This window comes from Lasioglossum baleicum, chromosome 5 (genome assembly GCF_051020765.1).
Source record: "Lasioglossum baleicum chromosome 5, iyLasBale1, whole genome shotgun sequence".
NCBI lineage: Eukaryota > Metazoa > Arthropoda > Insecta > Hymenoptera > Halictidae > Lasioglossum > Lasioglossum baleicum.
The window spans coordinates 5,960,024-5,980,718 of record NC_134933.1 but is presented as its reverse complement, the minus strand read 5'-3'; the positions used below and the strand labels follow the sequence as shown (position 1 = coordinate 5,980,718).

General features: G+C 36.6%; 3 protein-coding genes across 10 annotated transcripts in view; 2 read left to right on the top strand and 1 right to left on the bottom strand.

The window, feature by feature from the left end:
- Positions 1-6,103, top strand: part of Nolo (ADAMTS-like no long nerve cord) — a 295,981-nt gene extending 289,878 nt beyond the window's left edge. For all 4 annotated transcript variants that reach the window (XM_076423268.1, XM_076423270.1, XM_076423269.1 and 1 more), the window contains one exon: positions 53-6,103. In XM_076423268.1, the coding sequence (XP_076279383.1) occupies positions 53-195 (143 nt within the window). In that variant the 3' untranslated portion in view covers positions 196-6,103. The remainder of the gene's footprint in view (positions 1-52) is intronic.
- LOC143208664 (hydroxylysine kinase-like) lies at positions 5,003-14,064 on the bottom strand. 5 transcript variants are annotated; one of them, XM_076423263.1, is made up of 4 exons: positions 13,905-14,064; positions 8,008-13,776; positions 7,219-7,372; positions 6,574-7,003 (listed from the first exon to the last, which is right to left on the bottom strand). In XM_076423263.1, exon 2 carries the CDS (start codon positions 13,758-13,760, stop codon positions 8,844-8,846), a length of 4,917 nt encoding a protein of 1,638 aa, XP_076279378.1. In that variant the 5' UTR covers positions 13,761-13,776; positions 13,905-14,064; the 3' UTR covers positions 6,574-7,003; positions 7,219-7,372; positions 8,008-8,843. The 5 variants fall into 5 exon arrangements, with proteins under 5 accessions (XP_076279380.1, XP_076279381.1, XP_076279378.1 ...); XM_076423264.1 differs by having other exon boundaries at positions 7,219-9,469; positions 9,542-13,776; XM_076423265.1 differs by lacking the exons at positions 8,008-13,776; positions 13,905-14,064 and adding an exon at positions 5,003-6,100 and having other exon boundaries at positions 7,219-7,970.
- Spel1 (DNA mismatch repair protein spel1) lies at positions 8,319-20,638 on the top strand. The gene is made up of 15 exons (XM_076423271.1): positions 8,319-8,459; positions 8,535-8,584; positions 16,049-16,172; positions 16,234-16,490; positions 16,579-16,746; positions 17,016-17,204; positions 17,283-17,677; positions 17,784-17,995; positions 18,061-18,378; positions 18,448-18,669; positions 19,358-19,590; positions 19,655-19,746; positions 19,815-20,037; positions 20,099-20,191; positions 20,310-20,638. Exons 1-15 carry the CDS (start codon positions 8,426-8,428, stop codon positions 20,463-20,465), a joined length of 2,766 nt encoding a protein of 921 aa, XP_076279386.1. The 5' UTR covers positions 8,319-8,425; the 3' UTR covers positions 20,466-20,638.
- The last annotated feature ends 57 nt before the right edge of the window (positions 20,639-20,695 follow it).

Here is a 20,695-nt window from a genome sequence, read left to right as displayed (position 1 = left end):
TTTTGCAAAGGCTGAATCGACTAGGTCAAAAACGAATGTGAAACCTTTACAGATGACTGCAAGGACCACTCGCGGCTCTGCAGCAGAGTGAAGTCGATGAACATGTGCAGCGTGCGGCTTTACCAGAACCAGTGCTGTCAAACGTGTCACCTGGAGAAGAGCTCGGAGCCGGACAAGCCCGAGAAGAGTCGCTAGGAAATTGTTGTAATACGAAAAAAAGAATAAGATTAGGTCGAAATTAACTGCGGTGTGAGGCGTGCACGGGGAGCATGATTAAACGAGTACGAGGATTGGTGTTCGAAGGAACACGGCTCGAGGGATTACCGAGTCGAACCAGCCGCGGGGCTGCTTACAATCTTCGAACACGTTCGTCGGACACTTTTACGATACGCGAGAGTTATTCGAGGGTTCGACCAAATTACTCCCGCTACTACTAATTGTTCCCCCTCTCACCCTCCCCTGGCCCCCGAAGAAAACGCCCAGCAAACCCCCTCGCACTCGGAACCCGAGCACCGGATTCTTTTCCGGGGTCCCAATAAGAATCCGACTCCTAATTGTGTGCTAATTGAAGCTATAATTTCCCGAACGTGTGTAACGCGTTAATCTGGCACCGATCCTAATTGCGCACGCTCACGCCGCCCCTCGAGGCGGGGGAGGGACCAGAGGGAGTTCTGGCATTCGTCCAAAAAAATAAGAGAAAGAGAGAGAAATACAAAGATGAGAGATTATATTGTTGAAGTTCGATGAGAACGGATATAGTAGAGAATGTAATTGTACGGTGAAAAGACGAGCTTCTGAAGGCTATTCAAGTGTTAGAGACGAGACTATTGACGGGGTGCTGGGGCGAACGGAACATACACACATACACGAATAGGGTAAATCTGGGTAATATGGAACATTATGAACTGTAGATTCAAAATGCAAACTTTCTGGTAAGTGAATCAAATTACAAACACGTTGATACGAATTTTGTGTATTTCACACAAGTCGGAGGTATTCCCATTTATCGGTAATGAAATGCACTTTACATTATAATTTAGTTGATTTCAGAACAAATAAATTCAGTGCCACTAATTTTATGACAATCGTTTCAAATGAATAGTACCGGTCACCGGTGACCACCGTGACAGTCAACGTGTTATAATAAATATTGTACCGACGATAATTTCAAGAGCGCCGATGTGTACCACTTCGTTCGTCACCTCGAGAAAATAAATTCCTCTAATTTTGGCAAGCTCTTGAAACAGTTCCATGTTACCGACGTTTGCCCTGCAGTTTCTCTGAACACATATGTCGCGGTAAACGGTCAGCACAAACGAAAAAATTCCATTCTTTGAGGCTTTATTTTTTTACATGTACTCTCTTCGACAACGCACCGATCGTCTTCGATCGCTCGGTTCGGTTCCGGGAACGTGTGCTGGAATCATTTTTAATCGAAGACTGAGACCGCTTCAGCCGCGAACTTGTCGGGGTTCAACGCTCTCATCGGGCATTACCGAGTGTCGGCAGAGATAGGCAACGTTCTCAGCGAAACGTTTCGAATCACCTTTCGAAGCTGAGAATACCTGTTATACTGTTAGTCGTCGAATTATCGTAAGATGCTTTCATTGAAACACTCGTTGGGTCGTCCGATCGATACGTGTCACAGCCATTTTGAAACGTTTGCACCTTGTAGCAACACCATTATTATTTTATCATGTCAAAGCGAATTTTCTTCCGTGCTTTTGTGAAGTGACATCTAAAAACATAATCGAAACCGTCAGTTCTCTATATGCTCAGTATATTTTTGTAATATAATCCTTCGCTCATGATGCACTTCGTGACTTTCTCCCGACTTCTTGAGTCATCTTTCTCCTAAAACAAGATTTCAACGAGAACGTTTATAAATAAAACGTTTCATAGAATTTACTAGGGAAAATTTAGTTAATGCTGCAGGAGAAATACGTGGTTACATGAAACAGTAATATTAATTTGCTCATCCGAGAACTAGGTTCGGTCAATACCGTACGACTCCTTAATTAACAGTTCAAGTGCATATAGTGCGCTCGAGGGTTAATAATGTCGATCTACGTATTTGAGAAAATTGACACGAATTTCCAGGACGACCTAACGATACTGGAATTATCGGTATGCAAGTTAAATGCCATCGGGACGAAACACTCGAGCAAAATTGTGCCCATCTCTGATACCAAGAGCCATTTTTCCGTTCCCTCTCCCAAAAAGAGTCTTCGCACATTCCGCGTGTACCGTGCAGGTTTGTTACTTTGTTACGTTTCCTCGAAGTATAAAGTAATTTACTTATTACGATCTATATGTAATCTGTATTTATTGCGACGTTACCTCTGAGTTTCAACGATCCATAGAAATTCGAATCAGCCGAACGACGGACGTTGAGTTGAACAAAACGGAGAAAGAAGAAAGCGATAAATGTTATCGAAGTTGCTAACGATATAAGTTATGGGAAAAAAAAGTGAATTATTACGCGTCTACAAGCGCCTCGTCGGGCGCGTGTAAGCCGATAGAGTCTAAGCAATAAAATATATAGGTACTGTAATATACTATTTTGTTAATAACCTCTGGCGAAAATTCGTTAACATGACGTTCCATTGTTAATCGAGTACCGCTGAAAAGGGTTTGCGTGCCTCTGATTAAAAATCGACAGTGATCGTTTAAAGGCTTGCCTTCCTCGCCGATTCCAATGAACTTCAGCTAAATTGTCAAGGTCGTCATTCTGAACACCTTTTTGTTATACATATTATCACCGGTCAGTATTAATTCTCAACAATTCACAAAAATATTTTGTTGAGCCTACACTTATCGTTGACATTCTGATAAAAAATTATGATCATATTCTGCTTCTACTTAATATGTAACTAATATAACAATCTGTATCTTACAGTAGATACAGTGGGTGTACAAACTATTCGTACACTCTTTAAAACGGAATAACTTTTTTATAATTGTACCAAACGACCTGATTTTTTATAATCAATTAGAAGCATTGGTTTACGAAATGATATGCAAAAAAGATTTTCCAAAAATTATGATTTACAAGGTTACATGCAAAAATAAAAATGGGATTTTTTAAAACTTTTTTATTTGGGCTCTCAATGAAAATGTAAAATATATGTTTTGTAGATCTATGTTAGTTATACACATGCTGAGAATTTTATCGAAATCGATTAACATAAACACGAGCTACAAGCGGTTAGAAATGGTGGAAATCGTAGTTTTACATGACTTTTGATCAACTTCTGCTTAAAATCCACAGAATCGTACATCTTTCGATGCGTATCGTTTTTTCCTGCGTCAACCGATTCCGATGAAATTTTCAGCATGTGTACAACCAGCATAGATCTACAAAACATATATATTAAATTCTCATTAAGCGCGCAAATAAAAAAGTTGAAAAAAATGCCTTTTTTATTTTTGCATATAACCTTGTAAATTATAATTTTTGGGAAATCTTTTTTGCATATCATTTCGTAAACCAATGCTTCTAATTAATTATAAAAAATCAGGTCGTTTGATACAAATATAAAAGAGTTATTAGTTTCAAAAGGTGTACGAATACTTTGTACACCGATTGTGTATCATAAACATAGTAATATATATATATATATATATATATATGTTATTAAATGTAAATGGTGCTGAACATACTTTCTTGTGTGTCTCGAAACTCGAGCGGTCGTAACATGTATTAGGAAAAAGTCGATCGGAGTAACGACCTTGACAGCATACATCGAGGTCATTGAACTCTGAGAGGAGGGAAAGCTTTTAAATAATTATCGAATCGACTGTCCAGTGCAGTCGCGTTTCTTTCTACGGGGATCTGATTCTTGATAAACGTTTCTTTGGCGATCGATAAGAATATTTGATGAAGATATATACACTATACGTGCTATCGTTTCTCTCGTTGATAACGTCTCGGTTATTTTTACCCTCGATTCCACGATATTGTGAACAGATTTTCGCTATCAACGAATTTGCCTCAACACAGCTAGACAGTTTGCCAAAACGAGCTGATATAAATGAAATGAGATATAAATAAATTAGTATATTATTGAAATCGAGATAAAAGAACAAAAAATATATATATTACAAGCTACGTAAAACTATAAGATGAAAACGCACGCGGATAAGAAACAAAAGTAAAAGAAAATAATGGAAAAAAAACTTCGACACCCTTAAAGCGCAGGTATGTGTGTAATTAATACAGGATCGAAATATATTGTCCTAACAATATATCCACAAGCAAATTCTGTACATTATCGATCTACCTTTCGACGGAAGTTTTTAGTCGGGTAATGAAAAAATATAATTGTTATTCGATCCAGCTGGGTCGCGAAAAAAGTGTTTCTTTCGTGTCGTCTGCCAGCAACACACGCGTTCCCCCGCGAAATGATTTCCGATACCTGCATTTTTGTATATACCACGAACCTAGTTATGTAAAGTGACTCCACACTATTATACGAAGAGCATTATTGTTCATTATATCTATGTAAATATGTAACTGCCTAAATACGAATAAAACCAGAGGATATATCACTGCACAGTACTTTAATTAATCAATGGGATCTGTGTTTATTGCTCTCGATTAATTGACAATCGTAGTAAAATTGCGCCGACAATGTCCGAGGTTCCTGTGACCGAAATGCTTAAGAATTTTTTCAGCATCCAAAACAATTTAATTTCCATAACAAATTAAAAAATGTTCGATAAAATTGATGGAGTAAAGGCACTTCGCTTTCTTTAAGCATATTCAAGTGTTTAATACAGAAATTTTTCTTGCTTTTACGCTTCGAACGGAAAAAATTCTTAAGACTAACCTATCACTGTCAATCAAATGATTTTTTAATTCATATTCATCGGATCATAGTCTACAGGAACCACCTGTTGATAATCGAGACGTAAAAATTGAAATTCGTTGAACAGTCTAATTGACAATGTTGAGTGCTCTAATCTAAATAGTACTAACAGTATAAAACATGATAATGTATCAATTAGCCAGGCCCCATTTTCGAAGCACCTCCTCCTGACTAACCGGCCATAGATTCTTCAGCAAAGCCCAACCAGATTTTTGTGTGATCAACAGATAATCATTCTGCGGATCATGTAAATAGGAATAAGCTCCCATAACCAGACTCTGGCACATCCTAGCGCAAACAGTGACCTTTAGAATCTTTTTCTCTAGCTCGGTCAGCTTCCGGAAGTCTTGGTAGCCGTCGATAACATACTTTCCCATCTCCATATCCCCAGCTTGCAACATCATATAACAGAGCGCAATAGCCAGCTCGAAGATCAAGCAAGTTCTATGTGAGTCCCCAAAATCAATCACTGCAGTGATGTCCATGCCGTTCGGACTCATCACGATGTTCTGCTCATTCAAGTCACCGTGAATGACCCCTTGCTCGAGTTCAGAAATCACTCTTAAGACGTCTTTCTCGAATGCCTCGATCACCTGGTGCACCAGGTCCCTTCGAAAAGCGTCGTTCACAGCGTGGGTGAACTGCCGCAACTTCGGCACCGAGGTCAGCATCCACAAGGTCGTATGGTCGTCGTAAGCGGAGTGAGAAAACCCCTTAAGTATGTTATCCAATTTCCCTGTAAAACGACCCACGTTTCGAAGCAGGTCGCTAGTAATTGGAACGCGATGCAACAATGCACCTGGACGATAAACGAGCAGTCTGACTGCGTAGCTCTCCTCGGAGTTTTGCGCAGATAACGTTTCAAAAGAGTAATACTCTCCGTTAACATTTTTTACTGGTAGAGGACAAGTAATGTGTCGTTCGTTCAAAAAGATCAACATTTCGTTTTGGGCGTCTACCACGTGGCTCTTTCTCGAGTCTAGCGAGTTTACGATCTTCAGTACGTAGCCATCCTCGCTGACGCTGTCTATGTGAGGATTTTTATGAAGATTCTCGCAAATTATGTAGAAATTCCTATCATCGTAGGCGTTCAGCTCGGTTATCTTCGTCACCTTCAGACCGTAGAGCTTCTCCAGCAGGACTGAGACTATATGTTCGCTTCCTGGAGGTCGTATCCGCTGGCCTGGTTTCAGAACATCCTCCTTCACTTCCATTTTGATAGTTTTGTTCTGGAAATAGTTCAAATTATTGGCAGGAATTCTTTGCTTCGGTTCGTTCGGATGATGCAAGATCTGAATTATTTTCGAGATTCCAGACACAATAAAAATTATTACAAATGAAATTACAGTAAATGAGAAAATACAGTTTAAATTTGCGGAAAAGAGTGATGTACGACAACTTCCGGTTTATTTTTCTTTAAATATAATATCGTTGGTAAACAATAACCCTCTTAGTACCCGAGAACCGATATTAGTACCCGAACAACAGAATGTATAAATATTGTTCTGATTCAGTAAATTAATATAAGTTTTTCGAAAGAGCGTTCATATACAGTCACTTCCGGTTCATTAAAATATCGACCAAAATCAAATCACAGTTCCCCTTCCCCCTTTCTGTTACACATTTAAAATTTATATTTTCCGTTTAAAATGTTATTTGTATGTTTGAAAATGGACTTGTAATTACTTTTATTGTCTCTTACCTGATAAAATTCTTCGCACCAGAACATAAACACTGCGACGGGTTGGCAGAACTAGCTCCGCAATACAATACTGTTTACATACGAAAACTATACTGTACTTGTACGTTAATAAACTTTCGAAAATTCTAAAAAGCAAATGCCATTAACCCGAAAGAAACCCAAACAGTTAACACGGTGTTGAAGTATGCGAGACGATCGCTGAATAAAGTTCGAGGAGTATAGTGTCGAATCGTGTAGGTAATAAATGTAGTTAACACACAATGAGTTCAAGTGGTAGAACGTAAATGCACTCTGATTGATGCTTATCATGACTGCTGAACAGTAAGCTGAAAAGTACAATCTTTCGTGCTATATCTATAATCGAAGATCAAGCAATGGCTTATCGCGATGATAACAGTACCAAAGTTGTCGAAAATTGCATTCTTAATCTCTGAAATAAAATATGAAAACTGTTTCAATATTTTTACTGTTTTTTATTACGTTTTAATTCATCACTGTTTTAATATCTTCGTTTTATATATTCAATGATTATTTTAATTCGATGTTCTAAATTAACTGTATGATTTTAGAAAATTATTTTTCACAATAAATAATATGTCTAAAATATTGAATAAATGCTAAAGATTTTTACAGAATGTTACATACCTGGCAAGAACACGATTCTTTATTGTTACACTTATCGACGGGAATTTGAATTATTCGAAATGGGCGCCATAAGTGGTTCGATATACATATATAGATATCGATTTTATTTGTTTACATTTGTCCGTTAATGATGCACAGTGCTGCATTATTCATTCTATGTACACAGAAATATTCAGTATTACAGATTTTAATTAATAAGCAAGATGAGTATTTTTCACGTTGAACAATATATACACTTTGTATTGTGAACATAAAGCTAAATAATGAAGTGAACATCACAAATAGATCGTTTTGTTGAATGATAAATGTACTTAGCTGTACTCTTTAAAGAATTGACACAGTATTCAAATTAGAACTATCTATAAATATTTAACACAGTTTCAGAATTTTTAAACGAAGAGTACGATCAGAGAAAAGTTGACTATTATAAGAGGGCACGCGTTCGTGGTTTTTGTGCTACCGGTATAATGCATGGATATAGGAATATAGGGATGGAGCGTGAGCTAGCATTATGGGCAAGGGGGCAAGGGGAGTTTTTTCTTTTCCGGAGGAGGAAAAAAAAACTATATAGGATAAAAAAAAGTCAGGCTTCCTTTTTCTATATTATATTAGTTTCAGACATTCGAACAGAGAGACTGTATCTTTGCATGTCAAGTCCCACAATGAATCGGAGCAACGCAACGAAGACGAAAAAGTAAACATCATTCATTACTTAGTTCATGGACAAACATGTCTACTATCCTTGGCAGGAATCGATTTTCTCTGGACATTCCGTCATAAAACACTTACTTGTGGAAAGATATATGATATATTTGCTCATTTCCTCTCTGTAATCAACTTGGAAAGCTCCCTTACATTAGAATTCAGATAGGTCGTGAATTGGAAATTTATAGAAACGAAACGCAATTGTAAAACCACAACCATTTATTTCTTTAGATTGACCAATCAAATGAAAGAGCTCATGGGAAAAATTGCATTGCTAATCTGTTACCTTATAATTCTATGGTGGAATTACTTTTTGCGGGAACACATTGAACGTGTTCTTGTGATGAGTAATAAAGAACCCTCTTCTTACTGTTTTTTACTCCTTAGCACTCCTTACATAGACTGATTTCTTAGAATAGTGTTCGTTAGTCTGTGATTTTTGTGTATCTCAGGTGATCTCAGGCGTAATTTAATTTGAGAATTGATCTATTTATATAAAGTCATGGCGGTTCTACCAAATCAACAATTTCAAATGGGTTAGTAACATTAATTGAAAATTTTGTAAGCAATTTTTTAAGTCAACATTACTCGTAAACCATATAATGTTTTAGATCCTCCTACTCAACAAGGCTTCGTTAGATTTTTTAAAAATTTACCTGACGTAAGTAAAAACTTATTCAGTTATAATTTATTATATGTATATATTTCGAAGACAGGAAAGGGAAATAAAAAAGTTATTTATATAAATAACAATGGAGTGCATGGTAATTTTAACATAATAGTGTTCTATAATACTATGTCTTCTTGAATTAATCACACAACAACAGTATATTAAATAATATTTCTAAACATGTACAGCGAATAGATTTAATATTTAGCTTAAAATATATGTCAATGGACAATATGTATTTACAATCTATTTAACCAAAGATGTTCCTAGCTTTTTCTTTAGCCTTGTCAAAAGTATTTGTAAATTTGTTTCCAAGTCGTGACCAAAATGATGGTGCAGGTGTTGGTTCATTTGTATCGGGTGACAAAGGTTCTACAGGCAATGGTGGGGGTGTTGCTTCATAAGCTGGCACATTGGTTTCTGCTGGTTTTTCCCGAATATCCCAAGAATCAGCTGTATTAATCGGTGCTAGTGTAGCGCTAGGATTTACTGTTACTCCAACGTATATATTTTCATTGTGCAATGCATCATAAGGTCCACCTCCATAAGCTTCCAATATTCTTGGTTCCAAACGATGCTGAGGATTATCTTCTGTTTTACCTAATGTCTGCTGGCTAATTTCTAATTGATCTTTCTCTTGACCATTTTGGGATTGCTGATGTAGTCCTAACTCTGTTTTTCCAGGATTCGATGATTGTTGGTTCAAATCTTCAAATATATATTTGTTTTGTGCTTGCTGTTGGTCCAGATTGTCCTGAGAATCATTAAAGTCTGGTATAGTTGATTGTTGCTGCATTCCTCCTCTATCTTTTTTATCTGCCTGTTGCACCAATGGCCTTTGATCACTGGGATGATAGGTGTAATGCCACTGCAAACCTACAGTCGCATCATTAGATTTGTGTAACCAATTTCCCTGATCCATGCTTCCATCAATACTAAATACATTACCTTCAGTTTTTTGAGTTGAAGGCTTAACATTATTTGTAGATGATCCAACACCCTGATCTCCTCTAAGATCTTGACTTCTGGTACCGTCTGCTTCAGTTCCTGGAACAACTACTGGAGGTAACTCGGAAACCCTATCTGCAGATTTGTCAGATGAATGGTTAAGAACTTCTATCAAAAGTTTATCTTCATTAGCGGCATGAGAAGGTTGTATATTATTAGAACCCTGGACACTGTTACTTCCAGGAGATAAACCAACTACAGACCCAACTCTTGAATACCTAGGCCTGGGCCTTGGCTTGCCAGCAGGTTTAGGAAGCAGCCCATGAGATGCTTGATCCACAGGGATGTTATCGTTAATATCTGACACTGGCAAAACATGCCCATTTTGTTGAGTCACGTCTTCAGAATGTTGGCTAGACCTTTCCGGCTCCCAAGGTTGATAAGATTGCTGTCCCAATTGCAGCTTTCCTGATGTTTGTTGCGTCAGGTCATCAAAATCTCCAGTTTGTTGAGACAAGTCTCCTGAATGTTGACTAGCACTTCCTGGCCCCCAAGGTTGATGAGATTGCTGTCCAAACTGAAGATTTCCTGATGTCTGTTGTGTCAGGTCATCAAAATCTCCAGTTTGTTGTGTGAAGTCTTCAGAATGTTGACTGCCACTTGCTGGCCTCCATGGTTGATAAGATTGCTGTTCCAATTGCAGCTTTCCTGATGTTTGTTGCGTCAGGTCATCAAAATCTCCAGTTTGTTGAGACAAGTCTCCTGAATGTTGACTAGCACTTCCTGGCCCCCAAGGTTGATGAGATTGCTGTCCAAATTGAAGATTTCCTGATGTCTGTTGTGTCAGGTCATCAAAATCGCCAGTTTGTTGATTCATGTCTTCGGGATGTTGACTGTCACTTGCTGGCCTCCAATATTGATCAGATTGCTGTCCAAGTTGAAGATTTCCTGATGTTTGTTCCATCGGGTCATAAGAACTGCCAGTTTGTTGTGTAAAATCATCGGAATGTGAACTGTCACTTGCTGGCCTCCATGGTTGATAAGATTGTTCTGTTTGCTGTCCAAATTGAAGCTTTCCTGATGTTTGTTGCGTCAGGTCATCAAAATCTCCAGTTTGTTGAGACAAGTCTCCTGAATGTTGACTAGCACTTCCTGGCCCCCAAGGTTGATGAGATTGCTGTCCAAATTGAAGATTTCCTGATGTCTGTTGTGTCAGGTCATCAAAATCGCCAGTTTGTTGATTCATGTCTTCGGGATGTTGACTGTCACTTGCTGGCCTCCAATATTGATCAGATTGCTGTCCAAGTTGAAGATTTCCTGATGTTTGTTCCATCGGGTCATAAGAACTGCCAGTTTGTTGTGTAAAATCATCGGAATGTGAACTGTCACTTGCTGGCCTCCATGGTTGATAAGATTGTTCTGTTTGCTGTCCAAATTGAAGCTTTCCTGATGTTTGTTGCGTCAGGTCATCAAAATCTCCAGTTTGTTGAGTCAAGTCTCCTGAATGTTGACTAGCACTTCCTGGCCCCCAAGGTTGATAAGATTGCTGTCCCAGTTGCAGCTTTCCTGTTGTTTGTTGTGTTAGGTCATCAAAATCGCCAGTTTGTTGAGTCATGTCTTCGGGATGTTGACTGCCACTTGCTGGCCTCGAAGGTTGGTAAGGTTGCTGTCCAAATTGAAGCTTTCCTGATGTCTGTTGTGTCAGGTCATCAAAATCGCCAGTTTGTTGAGACATGTCTTCGGGATGTTGACTGCCACTTTCTGGCGCCCAAGGTTGATAAGATTGCTGTCCAAATTGAAGCTTTCCTGATGTTTGTTGCGTCAGGTCATCAAAATCACCTGTTTGTTGAGTTAAGTCTTCTGAATGTTGGCTCCAAGGTTGATGTGGAGCCAACTGAATCTTTCCTGAAGTCTGTTGACTAAGGTCTTCAAGTTTTGCATTTTGTTGAGTCGTACCTTCAGTATGTTGATTAGCACTTCCTGGTCCCCAAGACTGACGAGATTGCTGCGATTGTGGTCCAAACTCAATCTTTCCAGAAGTCTGTTGAGTGAGGTCATGGAAATCCCCAGTTTGTTGAGTAAAATCTTCAGAATGTTGATTAGCACTTCCTGGTCCCAAAGGCTGATGAGATTGCTGCGATTGTGGTCCAAACTCAATCTTTCCAGAAGTCTGTTGAGTGAGGTCATGGAAATCCCCAGTTTGTTGAGTAAAATCTTCAGAATGTTGATTAGCACTTCCTGGTCCTGAAGACTGATGAGATTGCTGCGATTGTGGTCCAAACTCAATCTTTCCAGAAGTCTGTTGTGTAAGGTCATCGAAGTCCCCAGTTTGTTGAGTCAAATCTTCTGATTCTTGGCTACCACTGCCTGGTTTCCAGGGTTGATAACTTTGTTGTGATTGTTGTCCAGATTGAAGCTTTCCTGATGTCTGTTGTATGATGTCATCGAAGTCCCCAGTTTGTTGAGTTAAGTCTTCTGTTTGTTGTTGATCACTTAATTTATCATCTTTTGTACTTCGTTTGTACATTTTTCTATATTCAGAGTGGACATGACCGTGTTCAACTGTTCCTTGGGTACAGTCATCACTATTCCCTACTGAGCTTAAGTCCACTGCTCCAACCATTAACTTTCCTGATTTTGTTTGATGCGCAGAATTGAAACTATTTTCCCTATATTGGCTGTTGTATTGTGCATTCTGTCCACTGATTTGTGAAATACCTGATGTATAGACGGGAAGAGACGTCTCTTGTCTGTGACTAGAAGAACTCCATTGTTTATTATGGAAAACTCTGCTAGGTGCAACTGGTTTTACTACATTATGCTGATTATACGTGTTCTGTCTTAAATTGTCAATGTCCATGTGATTTTGAGTAATCATCGACTGATGTTCACCCAAATGTTCCGCTTGATGCAAACTGTCTATCTGTTGTTGTAGATTTTCTTCATTGTACATGTTTCTATTATATCCATTATTTCCTGTGCTAAGCACATTGGTATATCCTGATGTAGGATTTATGTATTGTGAAGTTGGAAGAGTGTTCACATGCTCTTCACGTCTGCCATATGTTCTATAACTACTTACACCGTAAGTGCTTTGAGAAGGATTTTGTTGAGGTGCATATTCACTTGCGATGCTTGTGTGCTGTTGTTCATTACGATGCATCGGAGATAAATTGTTTCTATAATCTGGTCTATGTCTATAAGCATCGCTAGTTATACTGTGAAGACTATCGGTATTCGAATCACTGTATGAATTAATATTTGTTTGCGCAGTGTTACTAGATGTCACACCCTGTACAGTAGAATGTTTATGAATGTTTTCTATATCTTTGTGTATAAGATCCACTCCTATTTCTCTATGAATGTTCTCTATATCGCTATGTATATTACTCAGCCCGATGTTAGCAATATCAGGAACAGGAAGTCCGTTAGACGAACTGTAACTAGAAGTATAATTTCTTTTGTAATAACGAACCTTCTTAGGTCCTGTCGTGTATTGACCTTCCTCTTCGAACACTCGTCCATGTCCTCCATCAGTTTTATAAGAATCGACTTTGCTCCAATTTCCAGATTGCGTGTTAGTGTAAGAAGGCTGTTGCGAAACCTGTGTGTTTAAACCAGATGCACTTTGTTGTATCACTTCTGAGTTTCCACTATGTTCTCCAAAGTCTTCGAGCCTTTCGCTTTGCGTGTTGGTTCTTGTAATCGCTGATTGTGTATGTTGTTGACTCTGTATCCTGTTATAGTCTTGCCGCTGCCCAATCGATTCCAAACTACCTACTTGATTGTATGTCCTCTGATTGTGAGAATTGAAAACATTTTCTGAGCTGGGTGCATGAACACTCTGTCTGTAATTATTGCTTAACTGTTCAACTTCTGATATTTCTGAGCCACTTGGATACCTTGTACCAAAAGAAGATGAATAATTTTTCTTAAAGTATCTCACAGTCTTATGGCCATCGACAATTTGTCCTTTTTCTTCGTGTACTTTTCCATTATTTATATTGTAGTCATTGTGTTCGGTCCAAGTTCCAGGTCTGGAATAATCGAGCCCTTGTAATTGAGCTGCATCTTGTAGAATATCCCCACGATTTGAAGTGCCAGATAATTGAGTATGAAACTGATTAGTATAAGAACTGCAGGATTCTATACATCCAGCCGGTGCACATAATGCTTGTGTTATTAGCAATGATAAAATAACAATGCCTCGAATCACCATATTACTAGTCCGGTCTCTACAACGTAAAATGAACATTTCAATTATTTGTTTTAACAAAATTTAAGCAATATTGTTCTCCATGAGAAGATAGCTTGTATTTTGTTTGCAGGTTTTAATGAAAATTTTAATTAAATATAGGATTACCTTCTGTCAGAAGACGAAGTTCGTAAATTCCACCAACTTGATAGTTGAGATGTTCACAGTGGCAGTGTATGTTGATATCTACTACACATAGGTTGCAGCAATTCCATTTATGTTGGCTTCCCCTTCTTTTCACCTCATCTCTTAAAACATTCTCTTTCATTCTTACACAGTGATAATATGTGCTCTGCGTTAATTTCATATCCATTCTTATCGGCGTCTATAATTCACAGTAATCTCTTGGAAGTGCACGTGGGAAAGATGCTTTTCTCTTTCTTCTAGTTTTCGTTTACTCTATTAGAAATTTCAGATTAAATAATCCTAAATCATTGAAGTTACTTTCATTGATATACAGCAGCAGACAAAAGTTTAAGACCGCTCTAAAGAAGACGATAACTTTTTTAATATTGTACTATACGATTTGAACTTTTTTGGGAAGCTAGAGCAATTAGTTTACTAAAGGATGTGAAAAGAAATTTTTTCAAAAATTGCAATTGACCGGAATTGTTGAAAAAATACAAAAAGTTGAATTTTTAACTTTTTTATGTGGGCCTATATTGAAAATTTAAAAAATACGTTTTGTAGATCTGTGTCAATTAAACATATTCTGAAAATTTCGTCGAAATCGGTCGACGTTGCAATGAGCTACCATCTTTAAACGTTTGTTAAATTTTTGTCCGCTACTATATTTAGTAGAAATCATTAAGACAATCAAATTGTAAGACAAAAACCGTCTCTGTCAATGCTCGATCATTTTGTTTATCATTCTCTAAACTTAATGAGTGTTAAATTAGATTTTTTTTATTGTATATTTTAATTTACTTTCTGGAATCTTCTAAAATAAGACGTAAAAACTTCGTTTATAATTTTTATATTAACAATTTTGCATTTGTAACAGTATAGCTCTTTTGTATTCTTTGATAAGCTTTTTTCTATTCTTTGAACATGTAGGTGTAATTCCTTTAACTTCCTGGTAATACTTATAAATAGTTCTCCATATTTGAAATGGTGTGTCATCAATGAAGTCATTCTGAATGTGTAACATCCTTCTTGTAATGTTTTAATACATCCTTATTTCATAATAGGTAGAATTTCAAGGTGATTATCACGAGGATACAGTAATAAGGTCAAGCATTGATACAATTTTTATTAAAGATTTAAAAATAGGTTTTTAATAGAATACATTTTATTCATATTTAAATGTGATCGACAAACAAATAGTCTTCAAGCAATTATGTATCTGAACAAAGTATTTCAGCACATGATGTTTTCGTCATGGCCTATTTGAAGCATACATATACATACATACATACATATATTCCTGACCTTCCTGGAATATGAACTGTGATCTTTTATCAGAATAAGAATGAATAATAAGAATCTGTTGTCAGCACATATCTTATTAAAATCATTTTATTTAGTACTTAATGGTCAATACTTTCCATCAACGATAAATGACCAATTATTAATATTCATATTCGGTAATTCGCTAATTTTATTAACTTGTTAAATCATGATTTTTTATGATCAACTCTTTTTAATTGCAAGCATTGATCAATCAATCGAATTAAAAATGTCAATCGATTAATATGAACTCTGTATGCTGTTAATTCAAAGTCAATAATTATTCCTCACAGAATAACAGATTTTCCTTGTAGTCGCTCATTACATTAATATCAATGCATGATGCTTTGACCCCGAGATAGACATTGACCTACAGATATAAAACAAGATTCTTCGCTTTCTTGGAAGTATGAAATGTAATAATTATGACTTAGGACCAATTATCACAGTTCTCGTGTTCATAGTATCGAGTATGCACATGTATTTTTCTAATATTTTTTACAATATCAGTATAATAAAAGCTACAAATCAAAAATTTAAGAGAAAATCTTATAAGATTATATTTGGTAATTGATAAACTTCAATTATTGAAACGTCTATTGACTTATTATGCGGACACTGCGCATGAAATAAATTAAAAAATGTTTAACGTTACCAGAATGCTCATGTCAAACACACATGGACCTTGCAACTTACATAAATAGGTCAAGGCTAGACAGAAAAACAACTTCGTGCCACACAGATCTTGATAGCATGATTTATTCACATGCCGCGCTGAAATTAATTTCAATCATTTGTTTCAGAAACTCAATACTACCATACGATTTTTTAATAGATCAGATTATTACACGTTACATGGAAGCGATGCTCTCTTTGCTGCTCAAGAAGTTTTCAAAACTACATCCGTTTGCAAAATGATAGGTTCAGGTATGTATTTACTCTCAACGTTTAGTTTCAATCTATATGATAAGATAAATACTTCATACAGATCCATACAAAACCGAGGGAGTTATTCTGAATAAAAACCACTTCGAGGCTTTCATACGTGATTTATTATTAGTTAAACAATACAGAGTAGAAGTGTATGTCAATCAAGGATCAGTCAAAAATCAAAACTGGGTATTAGAATATAAAGGCTCTCCTGGAAATTTAGCACAGTTCGAGGATGTGCTGTTTGGCAATAATGATGTGGCAGAAACAGTGCGTGTAATAGCTGTTAAACTGGGAATGGATGGAAAGTCCAGAGTGAGTCATAATGAGCAATCGTGATGAAAACTATTCCAGATGAAAGAGTGATCTCTGAGAAGTATGCTAATTATTACAATATTTTCAGATGGTTGGTTTAAGCTGTGTAGACACCACTGCAATTTTATTTTCTGTTTGCGAATTTCAAGACAATGAATCATTTTCTAATCTGGAATCTCTGGTTGTTACACTGGCCCCTAAAGAATGCTTATTAATTCAAGGCGAAGGCAGCTACGAATTTCAAACTCTGAAACAAGTAAATATTACGTCTACATACATCGAGTTAGATCATGAGAAGCTAATCTAATCTAATTGGTAGAAAGAGTATAGTTGAATAGGGGCATGAAAAATGCCTTTGAACTGAAATGTAGTAGAATATCCATGTCTTTCATTCGGTTCAAGGGCATTTTTGGGATGTGTCGGGTTTTCGAATATTCTCGAGAATTCCGAAATTTTCGAGGACCCATCCCCATCCTGAATAAAACTCTTGACCCCACGTTTTTAACAATATATTTATTTTTGTAGGTAATGGAACGAAATAATGTAATGGTCAGCTTAAGAAAAAAAAATGAATTTTCCAGTGAGTCGATCATACAAGACTTAAATACTTTAATCAAATTCAAGAAGGGTCAACAGCAAAATGTACAGTCCTTGTCCGAAGTAAATTTAAGCCTCGCCATGTCTGCTACATCTGCTCTCATTAAATACTTGGATGTAAGTATCATATTATTAAATTGTAAAAATAGGTAATAATTTCTTAAGTTACTATCTAATGCAACGCTTTTCGAATAGTTAACATCGGATGAGGGGAATTTGAATCAATTTGGCATAGACCAGATAGAACATTCGCGTTATTTGAAATTAGATGCGGCTGCTATGAAAGCGCTTAACATCGAATCACGTAATGACACACCTTCTGCATTAAGTGGTAATGCGCCGTCAAGTATTTTAGCGCTTTTGGACAAATGTAGGACACCACAAGGCCATAGGCTGCTGGCACAATGGGTGAGGCAGCCCCTTAAAGATTTATCTCTCATTAAAGAAAGACATGACATTGTAGAAGCATTGGTAAATGATAATGACTTACGATCTGCACTCAGTGACGACCATTTAAGGCGTATACCGGATTTACAAATACTCTCAAAGAAATTGTCCAGGAAAAAAGCAAATTTGCAAGATTGTTACAAGTACGTATACCTATATTCTTCTTAAACATCTTTTATAGAGGTGTGCAAAAACCGGAAAATGTTCGGTACATTTAAGTTTCAGAATTTATTGTTTTTATTATTTCAGAATTTACACAAGTGTCTCGATGCTGCCAAGATTGCTAGAACAATTATCTAGCGTAAATGTAGTAGCTTTAAAAACAATGTTCTCCGATCCACTATCAGAACTTATTAACGATATGGATAAGTACCAACAGATGGTTGAACAAACAATTGATTTGGAAACTGCTGAGAAAGGAGACTTCTTAGTGCGACCAGAATTTGATGAGGAATTAAAAGGTACTTACACAAACTATATTTAACCTCTTATACAAATTTATATTAATTTATCATCGTGTTACCAGAGCTAAAGGATACTATGAATGAAATGGAGGAGAAAATTCAAGCACAATTAGGCAAAGTTGCTACAGAACTCTCAATGGATGCTGGCAAAACGTTAAAACTAGAATCCAATCAACAATTGGGCTATTACTTTCGTATCACGCTAAAGGAAGAAAAAATATTAAGAAATAAAAAGCAGTATACTATTTTGGACTCGAACAAAAGTGGTGTACGATTCCGAAGCAGTAGACTCAGTGATTTAAATGATGATTACATTGCTGCTAGAGATAAATATACAGTAGAACAAAAAAAGGTCGTGGCAGAGATAATTGAAATCGCAGGTATTATTACATCGCCCATTGTAAACAAATAATCGATCATAACTTAAATTGAGTCATTGTTGTTATTAGCCGGATACACTGGACCCGTAAAAGCTATTGGCATTGCATTAGCTTCTCTCGATGTACTCACTGCTTTTGCTTCTGCTGCTGTGAGTGCAAATAAACCTTATGTTCGTCCCGATATGCTGCCTAGCGAAACAGGTGAATTGAGTCTTGTTCAAGTTCGACATCCTTGTTTAGAAATTCAGGAAGGAGTGGACTATATAGCTAATGATGTCAATTTTAAAAGAGGTAGTATTTTTCTTCTACCACAGGTGTGCGGGAACCCAATGGTCAGAACGGGTCGAGACTAGGGCTGTTACTTTCCTTCGAAGGTCGAAGTTTTTGAAACTTCGATTCTCATCACTACACTGCGGATCTTTATGCAAAATAAAAAATGTTTGCATTGACTGCAGGACACAGGAGCCAAATAAATAATTGTATTCTTCTTTCAATTATACTATTAAGCTGAAATTAACACACTGATAACCTTGAATTTTCTTAATTCGTTTATGCTTAATTGTACGTGTCCATTTTCGTCATAAATGCATAAAATCCGCAGTCTACTCATCGCCTTCGAAGTTTGGGAAATCGAAGCTTTGAAATTCGAAACTTCGGATACTTCAAAGACTTCGAATCTTCAATACTTCGAAACTTCGTATACTTCGAAGTTCCCATCACTCTTCCGAAGAGTCGAAGCTTCGGAGAAGTAACAGCCCTAATCGAGACGAGTCGAGTTCTCGAATATATCACGAGAATATTCAAGAATCTCGATATATTCAAAAACCCTAATATACTCGACTAACCTGTCCCGATCCCGAATAAAATTCTCGAACGGACCACAACCCGACATTTTCAGGTTCTCGCATACCTCTATTATCTACCATTGACGTCCCGTGATAGTCAAGATCAAGAGGAATTCCATTTTTTATCATTGCAGGAGAATATCATTTTTGTATTATAACGGGTCCAAACATGGGAGGTAAAAGCACATATATAAGATCTGTTGGTGTCGCTGCACTAATGGCTCATATTGGAAGTTTTGTTCCCTGTGACCAAGCAAAGATATCATTATTGGATTGTATATTAGCCCGAGTAGGTGCTGACGACTCACAATTAAAAGGACTTTCCACGTTCATGATGGAAATGATAGAAACTGCTGCCATACTGAAGGTATGTCCAAATAACTAACATTTTGTTTTATGTAAAAAATGATCTTATTTAAATTTGTTGATAGACAGCTACGTGTAATTCTCTTGTACTGATTGATGAGTTAGGAAGAGGTACATCAACTTATGAAGGTTGTGGTATAGCATGGTCAATTGCTGAGTAAGTTTTGAACTTTGTATTAATACCCTTCCCTCTTAATCGAGATGTGTAATTTAGTTGTTTTGTAGATACTTGGCAAGAGATGTTAAAAGCTACAGTCTTTTCGCGACACATTTTCATGAAATTACAAAATTGGAAGAGGAAATATCTGCAGTTAAAAACCAGCATGTTACAGCCCTTGTTAATGACAATAAGTTAACTTTATTGTACAAAGTAAAACCAGGTGTCTGCGATCAGAGTTTTGGAATACATGTCGCTAAAATGGTCAATTTCCCACAGGAAGTGATAGAGGTAAACATTTGGCGCATAAATTTTTGCGCATCTTAATTACAAAGAATAATCTATTTTCTAGTTCGCTAAGTGCAAGCAAGCGCAACTCGAAGATTACAAAGGCTCTGTTTTCGAAGGATCTGATAATCCAGAGAAGAGACAAAAAATTATTAAGGTAACATTATTACATAGCTTTTTAGCGTTAATGAGAATCCAATAAATTTATTTAGTACTAGTTTTTAGATATTACTATCGAAATAGTCATTTAGAAAATTGATATTAATTTATTATAGGAAGCTGAGGGGCTTATAACGGAATTTGTTAATAAATGTAAAAGATTAGATGTATCTTCATCTGATGAAGAGTTGAAGAGACAAATCTCAACATACAAAGATGAAGTTCTATCTCATAAAAACCCTTACATAGACGCGCTTCTCGGTGCTTCGTGAATGAAAGTAATTTAAATATTTAAGATAACAGCCAGTATTAAATGTACAAACAATGTTTTGAATATGCAACATGACAGTGTCATTTTATAAATACCATATTAAATTTTTATTTTTGCAGAAACGTGTACTATATTTTTCCAGACCATATATTTCTCAAATAAATATAGATATGCAATAATCATATGTATATAAAATGTTCCCTAACGAAATGCGTAATTTCTATAGTAGTT